Genomic DNA, 18,276 nt, shown 5'->3' with positions numbered 1-18,276 from the left:
AGTGATGACTATTACTGAGGGTACACATGTGTTCCTAAGTGAAGTGTTATTTTGTGGTAAGTACATTGCAAATTTGTGTCATAATTGCCTTGTGGCTTTTAATGGTATGCCTAACAAATGGATGCAAAATAGGATGAAAACTAAACAGAGAAGATTAAATGTAGAATATTTAGCTAGCTATGAATTTTCAAATATGGTATATCAGATGTCACATTTATAATTACCATGCATTGTTCAAGTAAATTATGGTGTTTTATACCAGAAATTATGTTAACACGAAATACAAAACATTTATGCAATGTGGCTATAAATTTTATCCATATTTCCTACATGTGCAAAAAATTTGCTAGAAATGTTTCTTCACTGTTGAATTATTCCTACACTTGACACAAAGTGTAAGACATCCTATGTAATAATTCCTACACTTGTAGGAACTGTTCCTACACAGTCCTACATACCATAGAGTCGGGTTGTTAAGCGCATATATCTGTTAGGCGCATATTATTTGTTAAGCGCATACACATTTCTTGTAATTAACCATGGATGATAAGCGCACATGGCAAAATGCGACGATAGAGCTACACACAGTAAGAAACAGCAAGAAAAGCTGAAAGTACTGAAAAATTAATGTCTCCTCAAGCGCTTACGTCTCCCTTGAGGTCTCTCTTTGCTATGTATACAGCAAATCAGCCATCTGGATAGTGATAATTCCGTTCTTCACGAAGGAATTCACCTGAAAATGGAGTCAAATATCTTTTCATACTGGTGTGGTGACCGGTACAAACTATTAACTACTCTATTACAATGTAGTGATTCCGTGTTACACTCACCATAATTATTTATTAGACGTATGCGCCTAACAGATAGTATAAAGTTTACAAAAAGTTTTCTCCGAAAATTATAAGCGCATGCGCTTAACAACCCGACTTTATGGTATGTAAAGATTTTTCTTACACAATTATCAGTTTCAGCAAAAATTTGTCTTTCGTAGGTAGGAACCATGTTTTCTACACGAAGGTAAAATTCCTTCATGCATTTTATATAATTACTTCCAAATTAAGATGATAATGTATTTACTTTGATGGCTAAGAAATCATATGGGTAAAATCTGGAGAGGAAAATGAATACGCATAATGAAACGGGTGACTATATACTGCCATATAGTTTTAATGTGCTTAGACTTATCATGGTGCACATCAGCGTTGAAACCGGGTCACTACTGCTGACCCGGATGACCCACTGACCCGGATGTGACCCGGATTGACCCGGATGTGACCCGGATTGACCCGGATGTGACCCGGATTAATTAAAGTCGAGATGTGTTTCGGCTAGTCTCGGGTGAGCGAAAGAGTCTACATTTTGAGCGTTCGATTCGTGTTGAGTAAATATTGCAACTTCAGCCTAGCTGTAGGTTGAAGACCAAAAAAAAAAAAAAAAAAAAAAAAAGGTCTTCACCTACTGACAATAGCTACCCCTCACCATAGATACCCTCAGTTTCGTGCTACGTACTGCACTTACTAACAAATAGGCATGGCTGAGCATATGTTGGTAATTCGATAAGTGGGCGTGATAGCGTTTATAAGTTCCATGTCGTCAAACGAACCATTTTTCTTTTCTCACGTGATCCAATCCGGGTCAGACCCGGATAAATTGTAAACCGGGTCAGACCTGGATGACCCGGAGAAAATGTGACCCGGATGACCCGGATGACCCGACCCGGTTTCAACGCTGGTGCACATGTTTACTATGAACTGTGTGGTACAGTGGAACTTCAACCCTTGTACCAGCTACCTGATGTTCAAATGATTTACTACAAACTCCACACCTTGTGTGCAAAACTACTTTAAACAGATGCATTTTTAATAGAACACTCACTGCTCAAATAGAACAATCATTAATTTTGGTGTTCAGTTAACCAAAAGTTTGGGTAACTGTTCAAATAATTTTCCACTATAATTATCAATGCATGTTATATGGGGCAGGTTGAACATAGTAATTACCTGCCACTGAACTTCATTCCATTACATACTTAATCAGATAGCTAGAGCTAGTCCATTATTAGCTAACTGCTACACAAAACATTTTTCATGAACATTTGAATTGGTAGCTATTGTTTTAACAATGTTATAGAAGACCTAACATATTGTACTCTGTATGCTAATAAAAAAATCATAATTTTTGTGGACAAATAAGCACTCATGAAACCCAGAAAATGCATACATATAAGGTAATTGTGTACATCTAAATAACAGTCTGGGTATTAATCTACAGGTTGTATACATTTTCTGGTACCAAAATACAGTTGTTGTTATGACAGTGTCTGATCCCCTAGAATTGGCACATCATTTGAATTTTAATTTCTAAGTGATGTTGAGGAAGGAGGCATGTGTCTCTTATCCTTTAAATCAAAGGAATACACACAGTCAAATATTTAATAGAACAGTCAAGTGCAAATAAAAAATTAATATTCTCTATGTGCAATACTTTACTAGTGACCATGCCTATAAAATGCCATTGTACAGTATGGTAGTACTACCACACAAAAAAAAGCCAAGCTGTGAATAATGGTGCGGCCTTAAAAAGCCTGGGTGAAACAATCAGAGGTGGCAGCCAAGAAATGGCTGCAATGATGTTAATGTAATAAATTTTAACAATGCACAAAGCCATTATTAACATTTTTTAGTATAAACATCATTGCAACCATTTATTGGCTGCCACCTTTGATTTCACAACTTTTTTCACCCAGACTTTTAAAGGCTGCACCATTTTTTCACAGATTGGTTGTTTTTGTGTGGATTTCACTTTTTCTTGTACTTAATAAGGCCCCAAAACCAGAAATTGAGGTTTATTTTTACTCACATTTCTTCTTTTTTATGCAGACACAATGATGATTATTGAAGACAGACTTATAAATGTATTGTATTGTACGATTTACTTCAATATTTGATAATATTATTGTAATATTGTAATAGAGTGCACTTTTTTTTGAGGATTTATAATAGAACATACATAGAATATTCTAGAACAATCTATAAGCTAGGAGTTTCATTTATAAAACAGAAATTAAATGAGGAAGATAGCAGTGGTTCCGTGGTTAAGGATTCAGGTGTTAGGTATGGAGGTCCCTGGTTCAAACTCTGGTAAGAGATCTGAGACTTGAGTCTCTGATCTGAGTCTCAGATCTGTGATCTGAGACTTCTCACCATCTGGGTGACGAGCATCAAAATTTTCTGCAGCATCAAAGAATTGTGTCGCTCTTTCTAGCCATTTCCAGCACTTCTGTAGCCACAACAATCATCAATTATAGATTAAAACTATGGCAAAAGATTTCCCTGAACGTTTGGTAATAGCGGTTGTCAATTATTGTTTCATCCACAGCTTCCATACCTCGCTCTAAGCTATGCATCAAAGGAGGCAGCAAAATCGTCCAAATTTGACTTCACCTCTCATGCTCCACAACAGCTTCAAATCTTCACTAGATCACCCTACATCACCATTATGCTTCAAAACATCCCAAAACAAACCGAAAAATGTACAAAATCTTTCATTTTTGATTCGAGCTGGGTGGAGCTCCTGGTTAGCTGCTGGTATACTGCATCATATGAAATCACAGAAATACCAACTACTACTACTACCAAACGTTTTGAACCATCTTTTATCATCATTCTAAACAAAACTAAGTGACCAGTGTGGCATCAGAAGTACTGGAAAGCACTTTGGTACCATTGAGAGAATCCCTTGAAATGACGCACGAAAATTTTGACGTTCTTCACCCAGATGGTGAGAAGTCTCAGATCCTTTCCAGACTAACAGCATAGACAAACTATGCATCCAACCTTATCACATCACTATGAGGAAGAGTTGGCTTTTCTTATCTTGGCTGGTAGGGTAGTTTGAATTTGAAAATTCGTGTTTTGTTTTCTGCTTCTTGAGAGAAAGCAACCCTGTGCCGGTAACCCAGTGAATCATTTGCTTATTACTGTGCGTACTTTTTAACTACATTAACTCTAGATAATACCTAGCTAAGGAGTAAGTTCTATCCTGTTCTTTGTGTGGAGCACGAAATTTTAAAAATAATTTTTGAATCTCACGAAATACTATAATCGATAGTTCTGTGAAGACAACAATCGTGCCTCCGGTTTCATGGTGGATCTAGCAATGGGATACTACAATGAACATCCCACAATGGTAAGGGGATTGATTTGTGAAAGTTGATTTTTCGGATTGCGGACCCTAACAGTGACTTGTGTGTACCTGAATTCTCTAGAGAGTAACTTAATTGTAGCCGAACTCTCTACAGGATGTATGACTTGTTTATAGCTGAACTCTCTTCAGTGTAACTTGTAATGTTCTGAATCTCTACAGTGATATTTGTAGCATAACTCTCCACAGGGTGACTTGCTTCTAGCCTAACTGTCTATAAGAGTAACTGTTTGTAGTTGAACTCCTACAGAATAACTTGCTATGTAATACACCTTTTTTACCACATGGTAACTGCTCTATTAGAGTATCTCAATCCTGCAATTTTATACTTGTTTGGATTTTGCTTTATAATTTTGTCACTGTAACTCTATTGCTGTTCATACTATCAAAAGGTACTGCTATGATGATCAGCCTATCTACACATCAATTTCATTCCTATACTCGGTTTACCCTGTAGCCATGACAGAAGTTTGATCTTTTTTACTTGAATAAACACTCAGATATTCCTCAGATTCATAGCAAACTTGGTATGTGAATCCACCATTACATGCTCTTCATTTGTGCCAAAGATTGAGGGAATCAAGTCACACATTTGCATTTTATAGCAATATTTGTAAAGTGTGTGAAAATAAATCAAAGCTACTGTACTGCATAAGAAAAAAACAAAGAAATTAAAACGGAACATTGAACACCCTTATCTCACAAATGGCTGTTGCGAATTTAATCGAACTTGCTGTGTGGCCTACACTACCTCATGCTATCTGGCGGACAGCTATAATACAAAGATGATGTGCTTTGGAGAAGGGGCCATGGAGCTAGGCACATGTGAAAAGCTGTTTTCTTTCTTCCTGTCAATAAACTCACGGTGTGGTGTGCCGGCTTTCTTGGCCGCACGACATGCTACCGTGTGTCTTGATATAGTAGGGTTCCCCTAAAAATGAAAGGCGTCTACCAAAATACTACTGCTAAATCTGTCAGAGAAATACTGTATCATGTGCAATTGTCTCAGTGCATCTAAGATCAAATCCAGTATTTAAATACTTACAGAAAACTTGATAATGTCCACACGTGATCAAGAGTTCTTATTGTGGCATGAAATGGTGGCAGCCTCTAGCCTTGAGACTGTGGTCAGGCAGGCAGGATGACATGTACCTTTTCTGATTCTGATAAGTGTCTACCTTTTGTATTATGCCATCTTTTAATTACATAACCATTTTTTTCATGCAAGGATACTATGCCAAGGCATTAATTTTGTGGCTGCATTTACAAAAAGGGGTCTTCCACACACATCCAATTTACCAACTTTGATAATTTGCAACTTTAGGTTGGAAAAGGCTATTGGTTTGAAATTTGGTCAGAAGTGGGCACCATCATGAATTAATAAATGGATAAAATTTCAGATTTACATGCTACCTGAATAGCAAGTTATGGTCTCTCAGGTTCTTGGAATTGGATGTGTGCGGAAGACTCCTTTGTGCAAATCCGGTCACAATTTTCTATATTGACTAGTCTTGTGATGCCTAATCCTTAAGAGAGGGCCTGATGAATTTGTGTACAAAACATGTGGTACTACCGGAATGTTGGTGGCTACAATTTGATTGTTCCATTTCATATTGTGTTAGTGTTGTCCTAGTACTGCAAAATCATTTTGGTTTAGTTCTAGTTTTAGTACTAAATTTTAAAAGCAGAGTATTAGTTCTTGAGGTTGACAGGTTATAATTATTAGAAAATGATGTTTCGATTTCAATTGCAGACATACACAACTTCGATAAAATTAATAGTGATAATCGGTAGTGGTTTTTCCCCTTTTAGAATGCACTGTCAAGTTTGGTTGTGCATGAAAATTTTAGCACTAGTATTAGAACCAAAAGTTTTAAGAAGTTTCTTTTAGTTTTGGTTTTTGAGCAAATATTTCCAATTTTCAGTAGGTTCCCAAAGGTTCAGCAGTTTTTGAACAAATTTTCCATGGTCTTAGTTTAGCAAAACACACCATAATCTTGAGTCTGTTTTAGTGTACTAGAGCTAAGAATAAATTTCTGTATTTACAAAAGTAGTTTACTAGAGCAACACTATTAAATGTGTATAGCTGTTTCAAAAGATTCACAGCTAATGGTTAATTACTTCTGGCAACTTTAATGCTGCTTAAGTTAAAATCGTGGTAAAATGAGCATCATTTCTGTTGAGTTCATCCTAGTGTTGTACAAACAAAGTAGTGCCATCATGTGTTGCTGCTGCTGAAAGTGCAAAACATGTAAACATCATCAAATTAACAAACGTTGTAGAGCTCAAGAATTCTTTACAGATTCCTCAGACCCATTTTTTAGGATTGGGTACCATGAGACTATATTTACACTGTCCTTAGAGGAGCAGATTTGGACTTCACAAAATTATTTGAAGCCCTTATTCTACTGTAAGAGGTAGTAAATACCTGTAGCTGTACCTGTAACTAAAATGATGGCTGAAAACATAACATGGCAACCACTCTTAAATAATCAAAGCACACTGATCGTGCCAGAGCACAGTAACTACATGCTATAATGGTTAGAACACTACTATGTACTGTGTGTCTTATCTATCTGCAGTCAAATGTAGAAAGCGAGACGTGGCATCCATGCCTCTCAATTTGCTACGTAGCCCACTTGAGATAAGCAACAAGATCAAGATACTCTAATAAAGTACCCACAGCTATGCATTCTAATAGAAAAGCTACACATGTAGCTACAGTATATCACAGCTATGATGTAACAGAATAGCTGGTTTACAAACTATAGCTAGAGTTCTAGTAATAAAAGGTGATACATGAATGATGGTACTACAACATAATTATATAGCCATGTGGGAAAATCCCTACTTTGGCATTGAACAGATGATGATACAATTCCAATGTGAGGACTTTCCTACATAGCTATGTTGTAATATATACCATCATTCTTGTATCTCTTTGTTTCACTATTTTTATGTCTGCATGGGAATACTTCGGAGGCTAGCATGATTTTACAATGACCAAGGAATCATTTTGCTAGTTTTGGATGATAATTTTGAGCAGAAACACCCAAACCATTATGATCAATACTATACAGTCTATGAAATTTTCTAAGTGATCTTTATTTCATACATGAGTTGCTGGGATATCAGTGCTACTTCATGTGTGGCTTATGATTAATGATGAACTGTGATGTGTTAGTGTAGCTATGGTATGCAAAGGACAACAGTGACAGCTCAACTTACATGCCTTTGTACATCTTTGCCCGAGCATCAGAAAATGTTCTGGTACAGCAGCCATGCATGGAAATAAATCATTAATGACAAGTCTATCCACCACAGTGACATAGTATGACTGTTGTGAATGCTTGCAGAAAATCGTGCTTGTATCTTTGGCACAAATGAAGAGCGTGTAACGGTTGATTCATGTACTAAGTTTGTTGTGAATCTAAGTAATATTCAAGGAGTTATGAGTGTTTATTCACGTAAAAAAAGATCAAACTTCTGTCATGGCTACAGGGTAAACCAAGTATAGAAATAACTTGAAAATTGGTGTGTAGATAGGCTGATCATCGTAGCAGTGCCTTTTGATAGTTTGAATAGCAATAGAGAAAGTTATAAAGCAAAAACTAAGCATGTGTAAAATTGCGGGATCGAGATACTCTAATAGAACAGTCACCGCTGGGTAAAACAGGTGTGCAAAAAATGTCTAAAAAACAACTTACCAGAGTTCGAACCAGGGACCTCCATACCTAACATCTGCATCCTTAACCACTGAACCACTGCTACCTTGGCTGATCACCTCACTTAATTTCTGCTTTATAAATGAAAGTTCTAGTTGAAATCTACTCATAATCAAATGTTTGTAATTTTATAGATCTACACTAGATTGTTCTAGAACATTCTATGTATGTTCTATTAGAAGTCCTCAAAAAATGTGCACTCTATTAGAGTATTACAATAATATTATCAAATATTGAATTAAATGATAAAATCATACAATGGAATACATTTATAAGTCTGTCTTCAATAATCATCATTGTATCTACATAGAAAAGAAGAAATGTGAGTAAAAATAAACCTCAAAGTCAGCCATAGGCTGGTTTTGGGGCCTTATAAAGTACAAAAAGGAGTGAAATCCACACAAAAACAGTCAAGCTGTGAAAAAATGGTGCGGCCTTTAAAAGCCTGGGTGAGAAAAGTTGTGAAATCAAAGGTGGCGACCAAGAAATGGCTGCAATGATGTTGATGCTAAAAAAATTTAATAATGGCTGTGTGCATTGTTAAAATTTATTAGCATTAACATCATTGCAACCATTTCTTGGCTGCCACCTTTGATTTCACAACTTTTTTCACTCAGGCTTTGTAAGGCCACACCATTTTTTCACAGCTTGGCTGTTTTTGTGTGGATTACAAGTTACATTATTAAACTTGAAAAATGGAAATATGCCCGTCCAAATAAATGAATGGATTATGATTAGTGACTTGAACTCAATAGTCAGTGCCAATTCTGATACATGAGAGAAACACTGTAATATGATAGTTTTGTTTTTGAGAGCAGAGTGTGGTAGAGTTCATTGGTTATAGGAAGTTGAATTAAATGATTCCCCCGTTGTGTAACAGTCTGAGTAAATGATCCAGTTTTGTCATAATACTTTTATAATCATATAGACAAGGCAAGAATGAAGATCTTCAACAAAATTAGTCTATCAGTTTTAGTTACTTATAGTGCATTGCAGCATCCCTGTTTGTAACATTCAGATAAAAGTATTATGTTTGGTTCTTTTGATGCAATATGTGGTCACCAGTCATAACTATACAAAATGTAAACAAACAAAAATTAGGAATTTTTAGTTCAATTACTACAATCAGGATCATAGAAATTAAAAGTAGCGAAACAAGGGAGGTTGCGTACACCTGCAGATATACTAGTGGACATCAAATGTATCATACCTGTTTGTTTACTTTTGTATGATGCTTTCTGGGGGAGGCCCTTACCTTGTACAGCTAATCCAGTGAACAACCTTTGGGGTTCAAAATGCACATTCTTCAAAGTGCTGATGAGGTCAATTGCAAGTGCAAGCTATACAGCTGTTGACTCTATGTGTGTATGGATAATGTATCATTTTACAGAAGCTTCCTAGCTATGTTCATGATATGCTAGCTATCAATTGTGAGATTTTAGCACCATGTGTACTACACCTCATTTCAGCTATGTTAGCCTGTTACACAGTGTTACAAATGAAGAACAGTACAAGAAGTGCCTCTGCAATCAACCCAGTTACTACAGAAAAATTCTTGTTACAAATGTAGGGAAGCCATCAGAAATGGGACACAAAGGCAGACAAAGTAGTAGAGCGGCTAAGTGAAAAAACTGTTCACTTTTCGATGAAAGCACCAAACTTGGTACTACAATTGCTTAATTCATACTATTTCATATTAGATAAGGTGCCATTAAAATTACCAATCATATCATGTTCAAAAGACCTGAAATATAAAATCAATAGAAAATGTATTGCAGAAGCCATAAAAGTACTCTGGTGGCAAATGTGCTGAAAATTTACATCTGAATGCACAAGCAAAGGATGGTCATATTCAAAAGCTGATCAAGGGAGGTGTCCATCCAGGTCATTAGCTTGCCATGTTAAGAAGCATGGAAGGTCACTGTGTATGAAGCCATAGATGTGCAATACATTGTTTCCTGGTAAAATATTGGCTTCATTTGAAGTGTTTAAAAACATTTATTTTGAAAGATTTTCTGTTTACACAAGATAAATTCTTGCTTTTGAAGTAAAAACAAAGACTTGAATGTACTTGTATGACTTCCCAGCCAGCTAGAAATGGACTTATAATCTAGTTTTAAAGTTTCAAAACATACCCTAAAGCAATGATTTCGACGTGGCACCTTATCTCAAATGATTTAATACACCTTACTCAACTTACACAGAAAATTTGATGCCTTTATCACAAAGTGAACGATTTCATCAAATTTGTTGCTTAGCTAAAGGTAACTCCATGATGAGTGCATTCTGTGTATTGTGGCATGCCTAAAAGGCACCTGTTATGCTAAAGTGACATCTAGCTAACAATGAAAATTTCATTGGCCTGTAGCTTTAGCCATTATTGAGTTACATTTGCCTGAAGGCATTAGGCAAGCAGTTATTAGTTAATCAGTCAGTAGAAAATGAAATTCCACTGAATAGGAAAAGCAAACTTCATAGCAATCTATATAAATAATTAACTAATACTGCCGATGCATCATGAAGGTATTGTGAGGCTGGTTTTTATATATTTTTGGTGAGAAGGTGCAAACCTCCATGATCCCTAATATACATTACTACCATTGTACTGCATAATAAGCTGAATCTATAGGCAGTCAAGGTATATAGAGAGTTTGATATGGTGTGCATCATACAGTACGATAGTACTGTATAGTAGGGACAGGTGTAGGAGTAGGTGTGGCCCACAAATAATATCACCCAAAAAACAGCCTCAATTTCCCCTGAAGACGATGAGGTAGTATTGGTTACGTAAAACTAAGCTCAAGCATACTTTCAGATAGACCCAAAATGCTTTCAACAAGTTACTACAAAACTTAAAAAAAAATTATTTAACAGAATTTTCTACTGACTAAGTAACTGACACTTTCAGACAAGCGTAACTCAATAACGGCTAAGGCTATGGGCTTGATTTTTTTACTATTCAACGTCGCTTCAGCCCAACAGGTGCCTTTTGGCATACCGCAGTACGTACAATGCATTCTTCATGGACTTACCAGCATACTCCTTTGTGTCCCATTCATCTTTGCTGACAGTGAAAAGTGTCGATTTGGTGATAGCACGTGATAGCTTCCCTTCTTAATGGAAATCGTCCGTATTTGTCATAGTGGCTATTTTGACTTTTCAGATGATAATTGATATAATTGGGGCACGTGGCACCATTTCTTTCTTTCAGTATGCGTGGATTGCAGAGGTGCTTATTGAACAGTTCTTGATTTGAAATGCTGCACAATGGGTTGAACATAGCTGGGCACACGGCGCCATTCAGATGCGGTATGCATGGGTCCACCAGTAATAGTAATTATTCACAAAAAAGTTAGCAAACAAGTACACAGAAAAAATTGGAATGTTCAACTAAAGTAGGGACCATAGCACATCGATAGAAGTACTAAAACAAGCTGGAGTAGTACATGATATTAAATCACAGTAAAACAATAAGAAGTATTATATCCCTACTGTGTTCAAGATACCGTAATGGAAATACACAGTAGGGATATAACACTTCTTATTGTTTTACTGTGATTTAATATCGTGCACCTTGTTTCAGTACTTTTTATCGATGTGCTATGGCCCCTACTCTAGTTGAAAATTCCAAAATTTTCTGTGTATTTGTAAGATATTATGCTTGTCATTTTTTTGGATAAAATGGTCACATATTAAACTTTAAAGTACACAGCACTGAACATAATCTCTTAACTTTGTATGTCCTTAATTCTTTTCTATCATGCCTTATAGATGTAGACTTTGTAGTTGTAGTAATATTTGTCAACAATTGTGGTAGTCTTATCATGTCATTTATATTAAAGTGTGAAGCTATAGCATTTGTTATGTCCCTACTACTGAAATACAATGTAACTGCTACTACTATACAGGTAGTATAAACACCATTACTTCTACTACTGCCACTACATCAGCTGCTATTGTCAGTACAACAAGTCTAACCACTGATATAACTGCCATACCATATACAACTAGCACTTTCTTGTCAACTACTACAACTCCAGTATCCTCAGGCAATGATGGGAGCTCCGGTTCCAACATTGGATTAATAGTAATTGTGATAGTACTAGCAATTATAATCATTGTTCTTATCATCATTGGAGTTGTGGTTATAATTGTGCTGTGGAAGAGAAACAAAAGTGAATCCACTAAACCAGAGGGTGTATATTACAGTACTATTGATGGGGGAACATTACAAACATCTCTACCAAGCAAACCAGAACCAGTTTACACTGAAATAAGTGATGAACAAAACAATACTAAGAATATCTCCAATACCAGCCCCACCCAGCAACATGTCACCATCCAGGATAATCCTGCTTATTCTGATCCTAAAGAACAAGTTGCATTACAAGATAATCCTGCTTCTTCTGATGTAGTAAATGAACAAATCAAGTTACAAGATAATCCTGCTTATGGAATTACCTCAATCTAGATATAATAGCATCAAGATATAATCCAATACAATAATTAGCAATTTAGAACAGTTTTTGAATTAGAAATGTTTGCATAAACTCTGTAGTAATGTTGCGTTGTTGGTGATAGTTTCAGCATCAGCATGTATGGCAACCAGTGATAGTAACAGATCATATTTTCTGTACACAATAATGACTATTTAAGCCACCACTGAAAGAATCAAACAGCTCAGGTTCCATTTTGGGGTTCACTCAATCTATATAAAAGATAGTTGGACTAATCACCTGTTCCGACTTTACATTTTTAATTGTAGAAATATTAATCTTATATTGACAGTGTCAAGCATACAAATGGCAACTTGTGATACAGTGACCATACATTACAAAGTAGCTAGGGTTCCAGAGTGGTACAAGATCTGTGTCTTGTTCATACAATGTATCTAATACCTTTCCATACCTCTCATTTTTTACCATGTAGTGACCGCCAGTTATTAACTTTCTATAGTGAAACAATTTCTTTAGCTTGGCATTAAACTTTGCCATGGTCCCATCCATGTAATGTATAGTATGAGCACACAAATGTAATGTCATCAGTTTGGGAGAGTTACTTCCAATGGATATCATCCCTTCACTTGTCAAAGATGCAACCTTCATAACTACATGTACCAGTCCACCATGAGCTGAAATTGAGGTAATAAATTAAAGTCATCAGGAACATCAGTGTGTGGTGACTCAATACAAAACTGCTGTAGACAGTAGTTATGGGCTAGCTTTACTCCTTGTAAGGTGAAGTCTATAATTCTACAGGATTTGAGCTCCTTACAAATAGCAATCACGTCAGTGGGTAATCTATGATAACATTTAAATAAAAATAATTAAGTGATGGAAAACAGCGTACTATTGATGCAGTCCTGTTGGTAAAACACCCAAAAAGAAGTTCACATTGAATTCCTCTAATTGTCCAACACTTTTGGAATAAACAAATCAACTTTTCTATGTTATCTTCTACTAAATTTAAGAAACAAAATTCTATTGCTAAGTGTGTCAACTTCATGTTGCTCAATGTTTCCCAGAATAGGACATGATCCTCCACATTCAAAACATGTATATCAAGTAAGTTAAGTCCTTGTAGGTTGTGACAGTGGCTAGCAATAGCCTGCAGGCTGTGTAGGCTTCCAAACAACTTTCCTTTTTCTCCAAGTTGAGTCTCTGAAGATAAGGGCAAGCAAAAGCTAGTCATTCCAAGTGACCAGAATGAAGCGAGGTACAGTCAGAAAGGTCAAAATGAGTAGTACAAGTAAGGTTGCATTGTTCATGGAGTTCAGCTTGTTTACCAAAATGAAATCATTTCTCACACACTTCACCATATACATTGTCCTTCCACCTTAAAATATTATCTGCCTTGATTTTCTATCTTAATTTCTAGTACATTGCATGTGTTGTGTAATCTTTCTTAGTTGCAATTGGTTAGGATTCAATGTAGTTGAGGATAGATTAAGATGCTCTACATTACTACAATATTGTAGAAATTTAACCACTGTCGACGACAACAGCTTGCATTTAGGAAATGACAATACTTTGATATATTTCCCATGCACCCTCAACATCTTCTTCACAGCGCACTCTTCATGACTCACAATAAGGAAATGCAAACTCGATACTCCTTCCACAGTGATGGTGTTTCTTCAATCACAAACTTCATCCACTTTGAAACAGAACATAGCTTTATTCGGTCATGGAGTACAGAAAGAAATGAAATGATATACACTAACAACTCCACAGGAAGTTGTAACAGACATGAGTCCTCATGAGAACTATTGTGATCTCTATCCATCAACTGTTCACATCCTTTGCAATGTGAGACTATATTATCAACACATTAGCACTATTACTGCATAGAGCACAATGCATCTACAAGTCACGCATGCTATTTATAAGTACCCATGATGCTGGGCAAACAAATGCATGTTTGTTAACGTATGTTCCATTGTTGCAATTAATACTTAACTGAAAAGTTTTAACAAAAGTTTACACCATCATTTAGATATGTGCACCTTAAAAGAGCATCTAAGGTCTTTAATATTTGTTGTGTTGGGAGATATAGATCAGATTGTAAGTGTACATTTACCTATTAACTTTATGATGATCTATACAATTTCCTCTCCAGGGGTGTATACACAGGAATTTTGAAAAGAGGTTTCCACTACAGATAAGTGACTGTTATATTAGAGTAGTTTATACCTGACTGCTTTATTAGAGTACCTCAATCTTTTCACCAAAATCATAACTCAGAACAATGCTGCAAGTGTTGCTATCATGTCATGGTTTTTTGATTCAGTGTATAAAAATTTTACTTAAAGCTATTCAGATATGGCATAATATAGAAGTGCACAGATCAAGAAGAGGTGGAATTTTAGTTCAAACACTGGCCTTATTTTAGAATAGTTATAATGGTGGACGTTCTATTAGAGTACTCAACTTTTCTACTAAAGTATTTCAGTTTTTAGCACCTAATTCAATTTAAGTATGACTTCTAAAATATGATTTTCACCCCCTCTTGTTAATCCTTAAAGTGGTTCTATTGCCCATCAAATGTGTGAGATGCAGTTGTACCTGTGTGAGTGTTTCACCTGAGAAAGATTTTATTGAGGGCTCAACAAAACACACCTGCACTTCTGATAGGGCATCTGTAATAAAATCCTTAAGGTAATTATGTCTAAGGATGGGATAACCACTTGCACCATGTAGAAGGAAGCCACTAATGGAATAGGTAAAAGGTCTAATGAAAAGCACCTTTATGCAAAGCAAAGCCATGTTCATTAGTAGAAAACCAAGGAGAAGCTCCCTTCTCACTAGACAGTGCCATAATCTCCATAGTTCGGGTGACAGTGATCAGTGCAGACTGGCAGACTGTGAACCCTAGCTCCCTAATGCAACAATCAATACAGCATTTGACATGGAATAGAATATGGTATAATGCCTTGTAAGTGATCATGAGTAACAAATTAAATCTACTTCCATACAGTTGAGATTATTTGTCTATGCACTTTATGCATTTGCAATGGTTGCCACTTTACCACCTTCTTCAGTTATATTCAATGTGTAAATAAAATGTGTCATATTTAAAAATATTCACTTGTAGCCAATTAACTTTGGCAATAAGCATCAGAAGTATATACATCACACTGTACTGTATCTGTCCTTTTCCTAAAATGGTCTTAGTCTTAGCTGTCTTAATGTACTGCTAAAAGCATTGCTATTTTATCTTCGTGTGTGTAGTGTTTGTGTGTGCGTGTGCGAGTGAAGAGCTTCCGGTCCAGGTGGTGGAGAGCGGCATCAGTTCATCTTTGCTAATAAGTCTTTGTTAGTTGTTGCTCATAGGTGTGTTTACCTTTCTACTGTAATGACACCTTGTTGTATGGAAGTAAAATTTGGGCTGTGAAGGCTGATCAGACAAGGAGACTGGAAGTGTTTCAAAAACATTAATTTTAGTAAGGGGTTTATGGGTTTCTCAACATCACCAGTGGAGGGATCACATCTCTTTTGAGCATTTGGCATGTTACTGGTGCAACGCTGTCTGCACTGGTTGGGTCATAATAAGCGATGACCATTTAGTACAAGTAGGTGTTGTTTGGAGTACTTTTAACTACTAGGCCATTTCATGGACCCAAGTTGTAATGGAGAGACATAGTTTTGAGGGATATTCAAAGGACAGGGTTTGATGATCACATTTGGTATGATGGGACTGTTCAGGATGATATGATTTGTGCCGAACTATCCCATCTAGAGGAGTTACTAGAGGTCCTACTGTGGTTGCTACAGCTGGCTCTTTGCCTGTGGTTGTGGGAAGACTTTCAGATGATCTGGTGACTTAACCTGACATAACAAGTTCTGTGGTGATCAACTTCCTCCACCAAAACAGACAGTTCTACTGTGGGTGTGGCACAGTTTTCCTCCACAACAGTGACTGGTACCAGCGATACTGTTGAGGTTAAGTTTATGCTTGCTCCAGTTCTTCAGATTCAGGACTCTGCTATTGTCAATTGACTACATACTTCAACCTTGTGTTTATGTCTACCCTAGTCTCTCAGAACTCTTATTAGATTTTTACTATCTACCTGCAGCCTTACTTTCTTTTATACATCTAGCTGTTGCATGTTGCTTCCATTTTCCAATGCTGTATAGTATAAGATTTCTTGCAAATTTCAATAAACTAATTTACAGCGGAACCTCAGTTACCATATAGCTGGTAATTTTCAAAAGGTTTTTGTTATCAGATATTTCGAAGAGGCCCTTCTCTTTGAAAATAAATTCCCACGTCCGGTTGTTCTTTGAAAATAAATTCCCACAAGTGAAAGCAACTATTCAACTTTCAGCGATTCGCTTGTGTATTCCTTGAGTTTTAGCTCAGTATTACTGATGATAATGGGTAAATTATACCATTACTGTGCTAATAACCAGAAAACAGGTGATCCAGAATAGGAATTGGTGCCATCTGCTCTAGAATCTATGGTAGCTATATAGCAGTACTACTGAGTCAGTACAATCGAGTGCGATTGAGCATGATCGAACCAGTGAATTTACTCCACTCAAGACTCCCCCAGTCTTCTCTCCAGTGCACATGCACAGGGATGAGGATTATTCCATCAGTAAGTCAGTTTTGGCAAACATTCATGCATCTTCATATTTTGTGACATGAATTTCCGTTTATTTGAAATCCATCCGGACTTCGAAATAATTATGCACTCTTTGAAATTAAAATCCTTCAAAATTCAGATTTTGCTTCTTGTGCAAAATTTTCTGTTTCGAAAATAACCCGCTATACGGTATCTGGATTCTCAATTAACTGAACTACGGATATGACTGCTCTATTAGGGTAGTTGAATAATACTGATAATTTTATTTTAAGGCTATTTATACACATGCAGTTTCAGAGATATGAACTTTTCAGACTTATGGACCACCGCTGGTCCCAAGGGGTTTGGATAACTGAGGTTCCACTGTACTTTTAATGAATTTATTGATGGCATGTTGGTATTCTGTTTAGTCTCTTTGACACACTTTAACAATCTATTTGCACGGTTGCATATACACAGTACAATTGAAATGTGACTGTAACTCCCATGTATTGTATTCACTTTCATGCGCATGCATACATTTGTGCAGGTCTTATCTACATTTTACTTCTATATACTATTGCAAACATATGAAACTATAATATTAGTCTGAGCTGTAGCTTTAGACTCTGTACATAGGTAACATAGCTAGACAATATGAAATTTTTATTATGAGCATGCAGTTTCAGATTTTGCAGACTATTCTACTTAGTAATGTAAAAGAAAGTACATACAGCGAAAATAGGGGTATGTATGTAAACTAACTAGCTACAAAATGCATGTAAGCATGTGCTTGAGTGTGCCATGTATACATGTAGACCCATAAAGAAATGGTTGTCATATAAAACTAATTTTAACTAGCTACATTGTTAATACAAAATACAACAATTTTGAAAGAGGGTAATGTGTTCAACAAGAATTATTTTAAAATGTATCTATCTATATAGTGTTTTAGTGTAACCAACTTAGTTCTGTTGAAGTTGACAATATCTTCACTCAGCTGGCTTCAAGAATTTCTCCCTACATGTACAGTTAAATGTATACTTAAGTAAACGAGAAGAAAAGTTGCACATAAATGAAATATAGCTACACTAGTTGCAAAATTCAAAATTTATCCTATGCATAAATAGCTTGTGCACGATGATGCCAACAAGAATGCTACAGTGAACATAATAGCTAACATCTCACTTGGATAGTATATACTTTGGTATAAGTATTTAGTAATTATCTGACACTGAAACATGGAATATTGGGCTCATTATGTACATAAATTGTATTTAA

The 18,276-nt window shown here is 36.1% G+C and overlaps 1 protein-coding gene across 1 annotated transcript; it reads left to right on the top strand.

The window, feature by feature from the left end:
* Positions 1-12,580, top strand: LOC136267220 (uncharacterized). Its single transcript, XM_066062307.1, has 2 exons — positions 1-56; positions 11,837-12,580. Exons 1-2 carry the CDS (start codon positions 5-7, stop codon positions 12,397-12,399), a joined length of 615 nt encoding a protein of 204 aa, XP_065918379.1. The 5' UTR covers positions 1-4; the 3' UTR covers positions 12,400-12,580.
* The last annotated feature ends 5,696 nt before the right edge of the window (positions 12,581-18,276 follow it).

The sequence above is a fragment of the Dysidea avara genome, chromosome 9 (genome assembly GCF_963678975.1).
Source record: "Dysidea avara chromosome 9, odDysAvar1.4, whole genome shotgun sequence".
In the NCBI taxonomy this organism is placed as follows: Eukaryota; Metazoa; Porifera; class Demospongiae; order Dictyoceratida; family Dysideidae; genus Dysidea; species Dysidea avara.
This window is presented reverse-complemented; position numbering and strand designations above follow the sequence as displayed.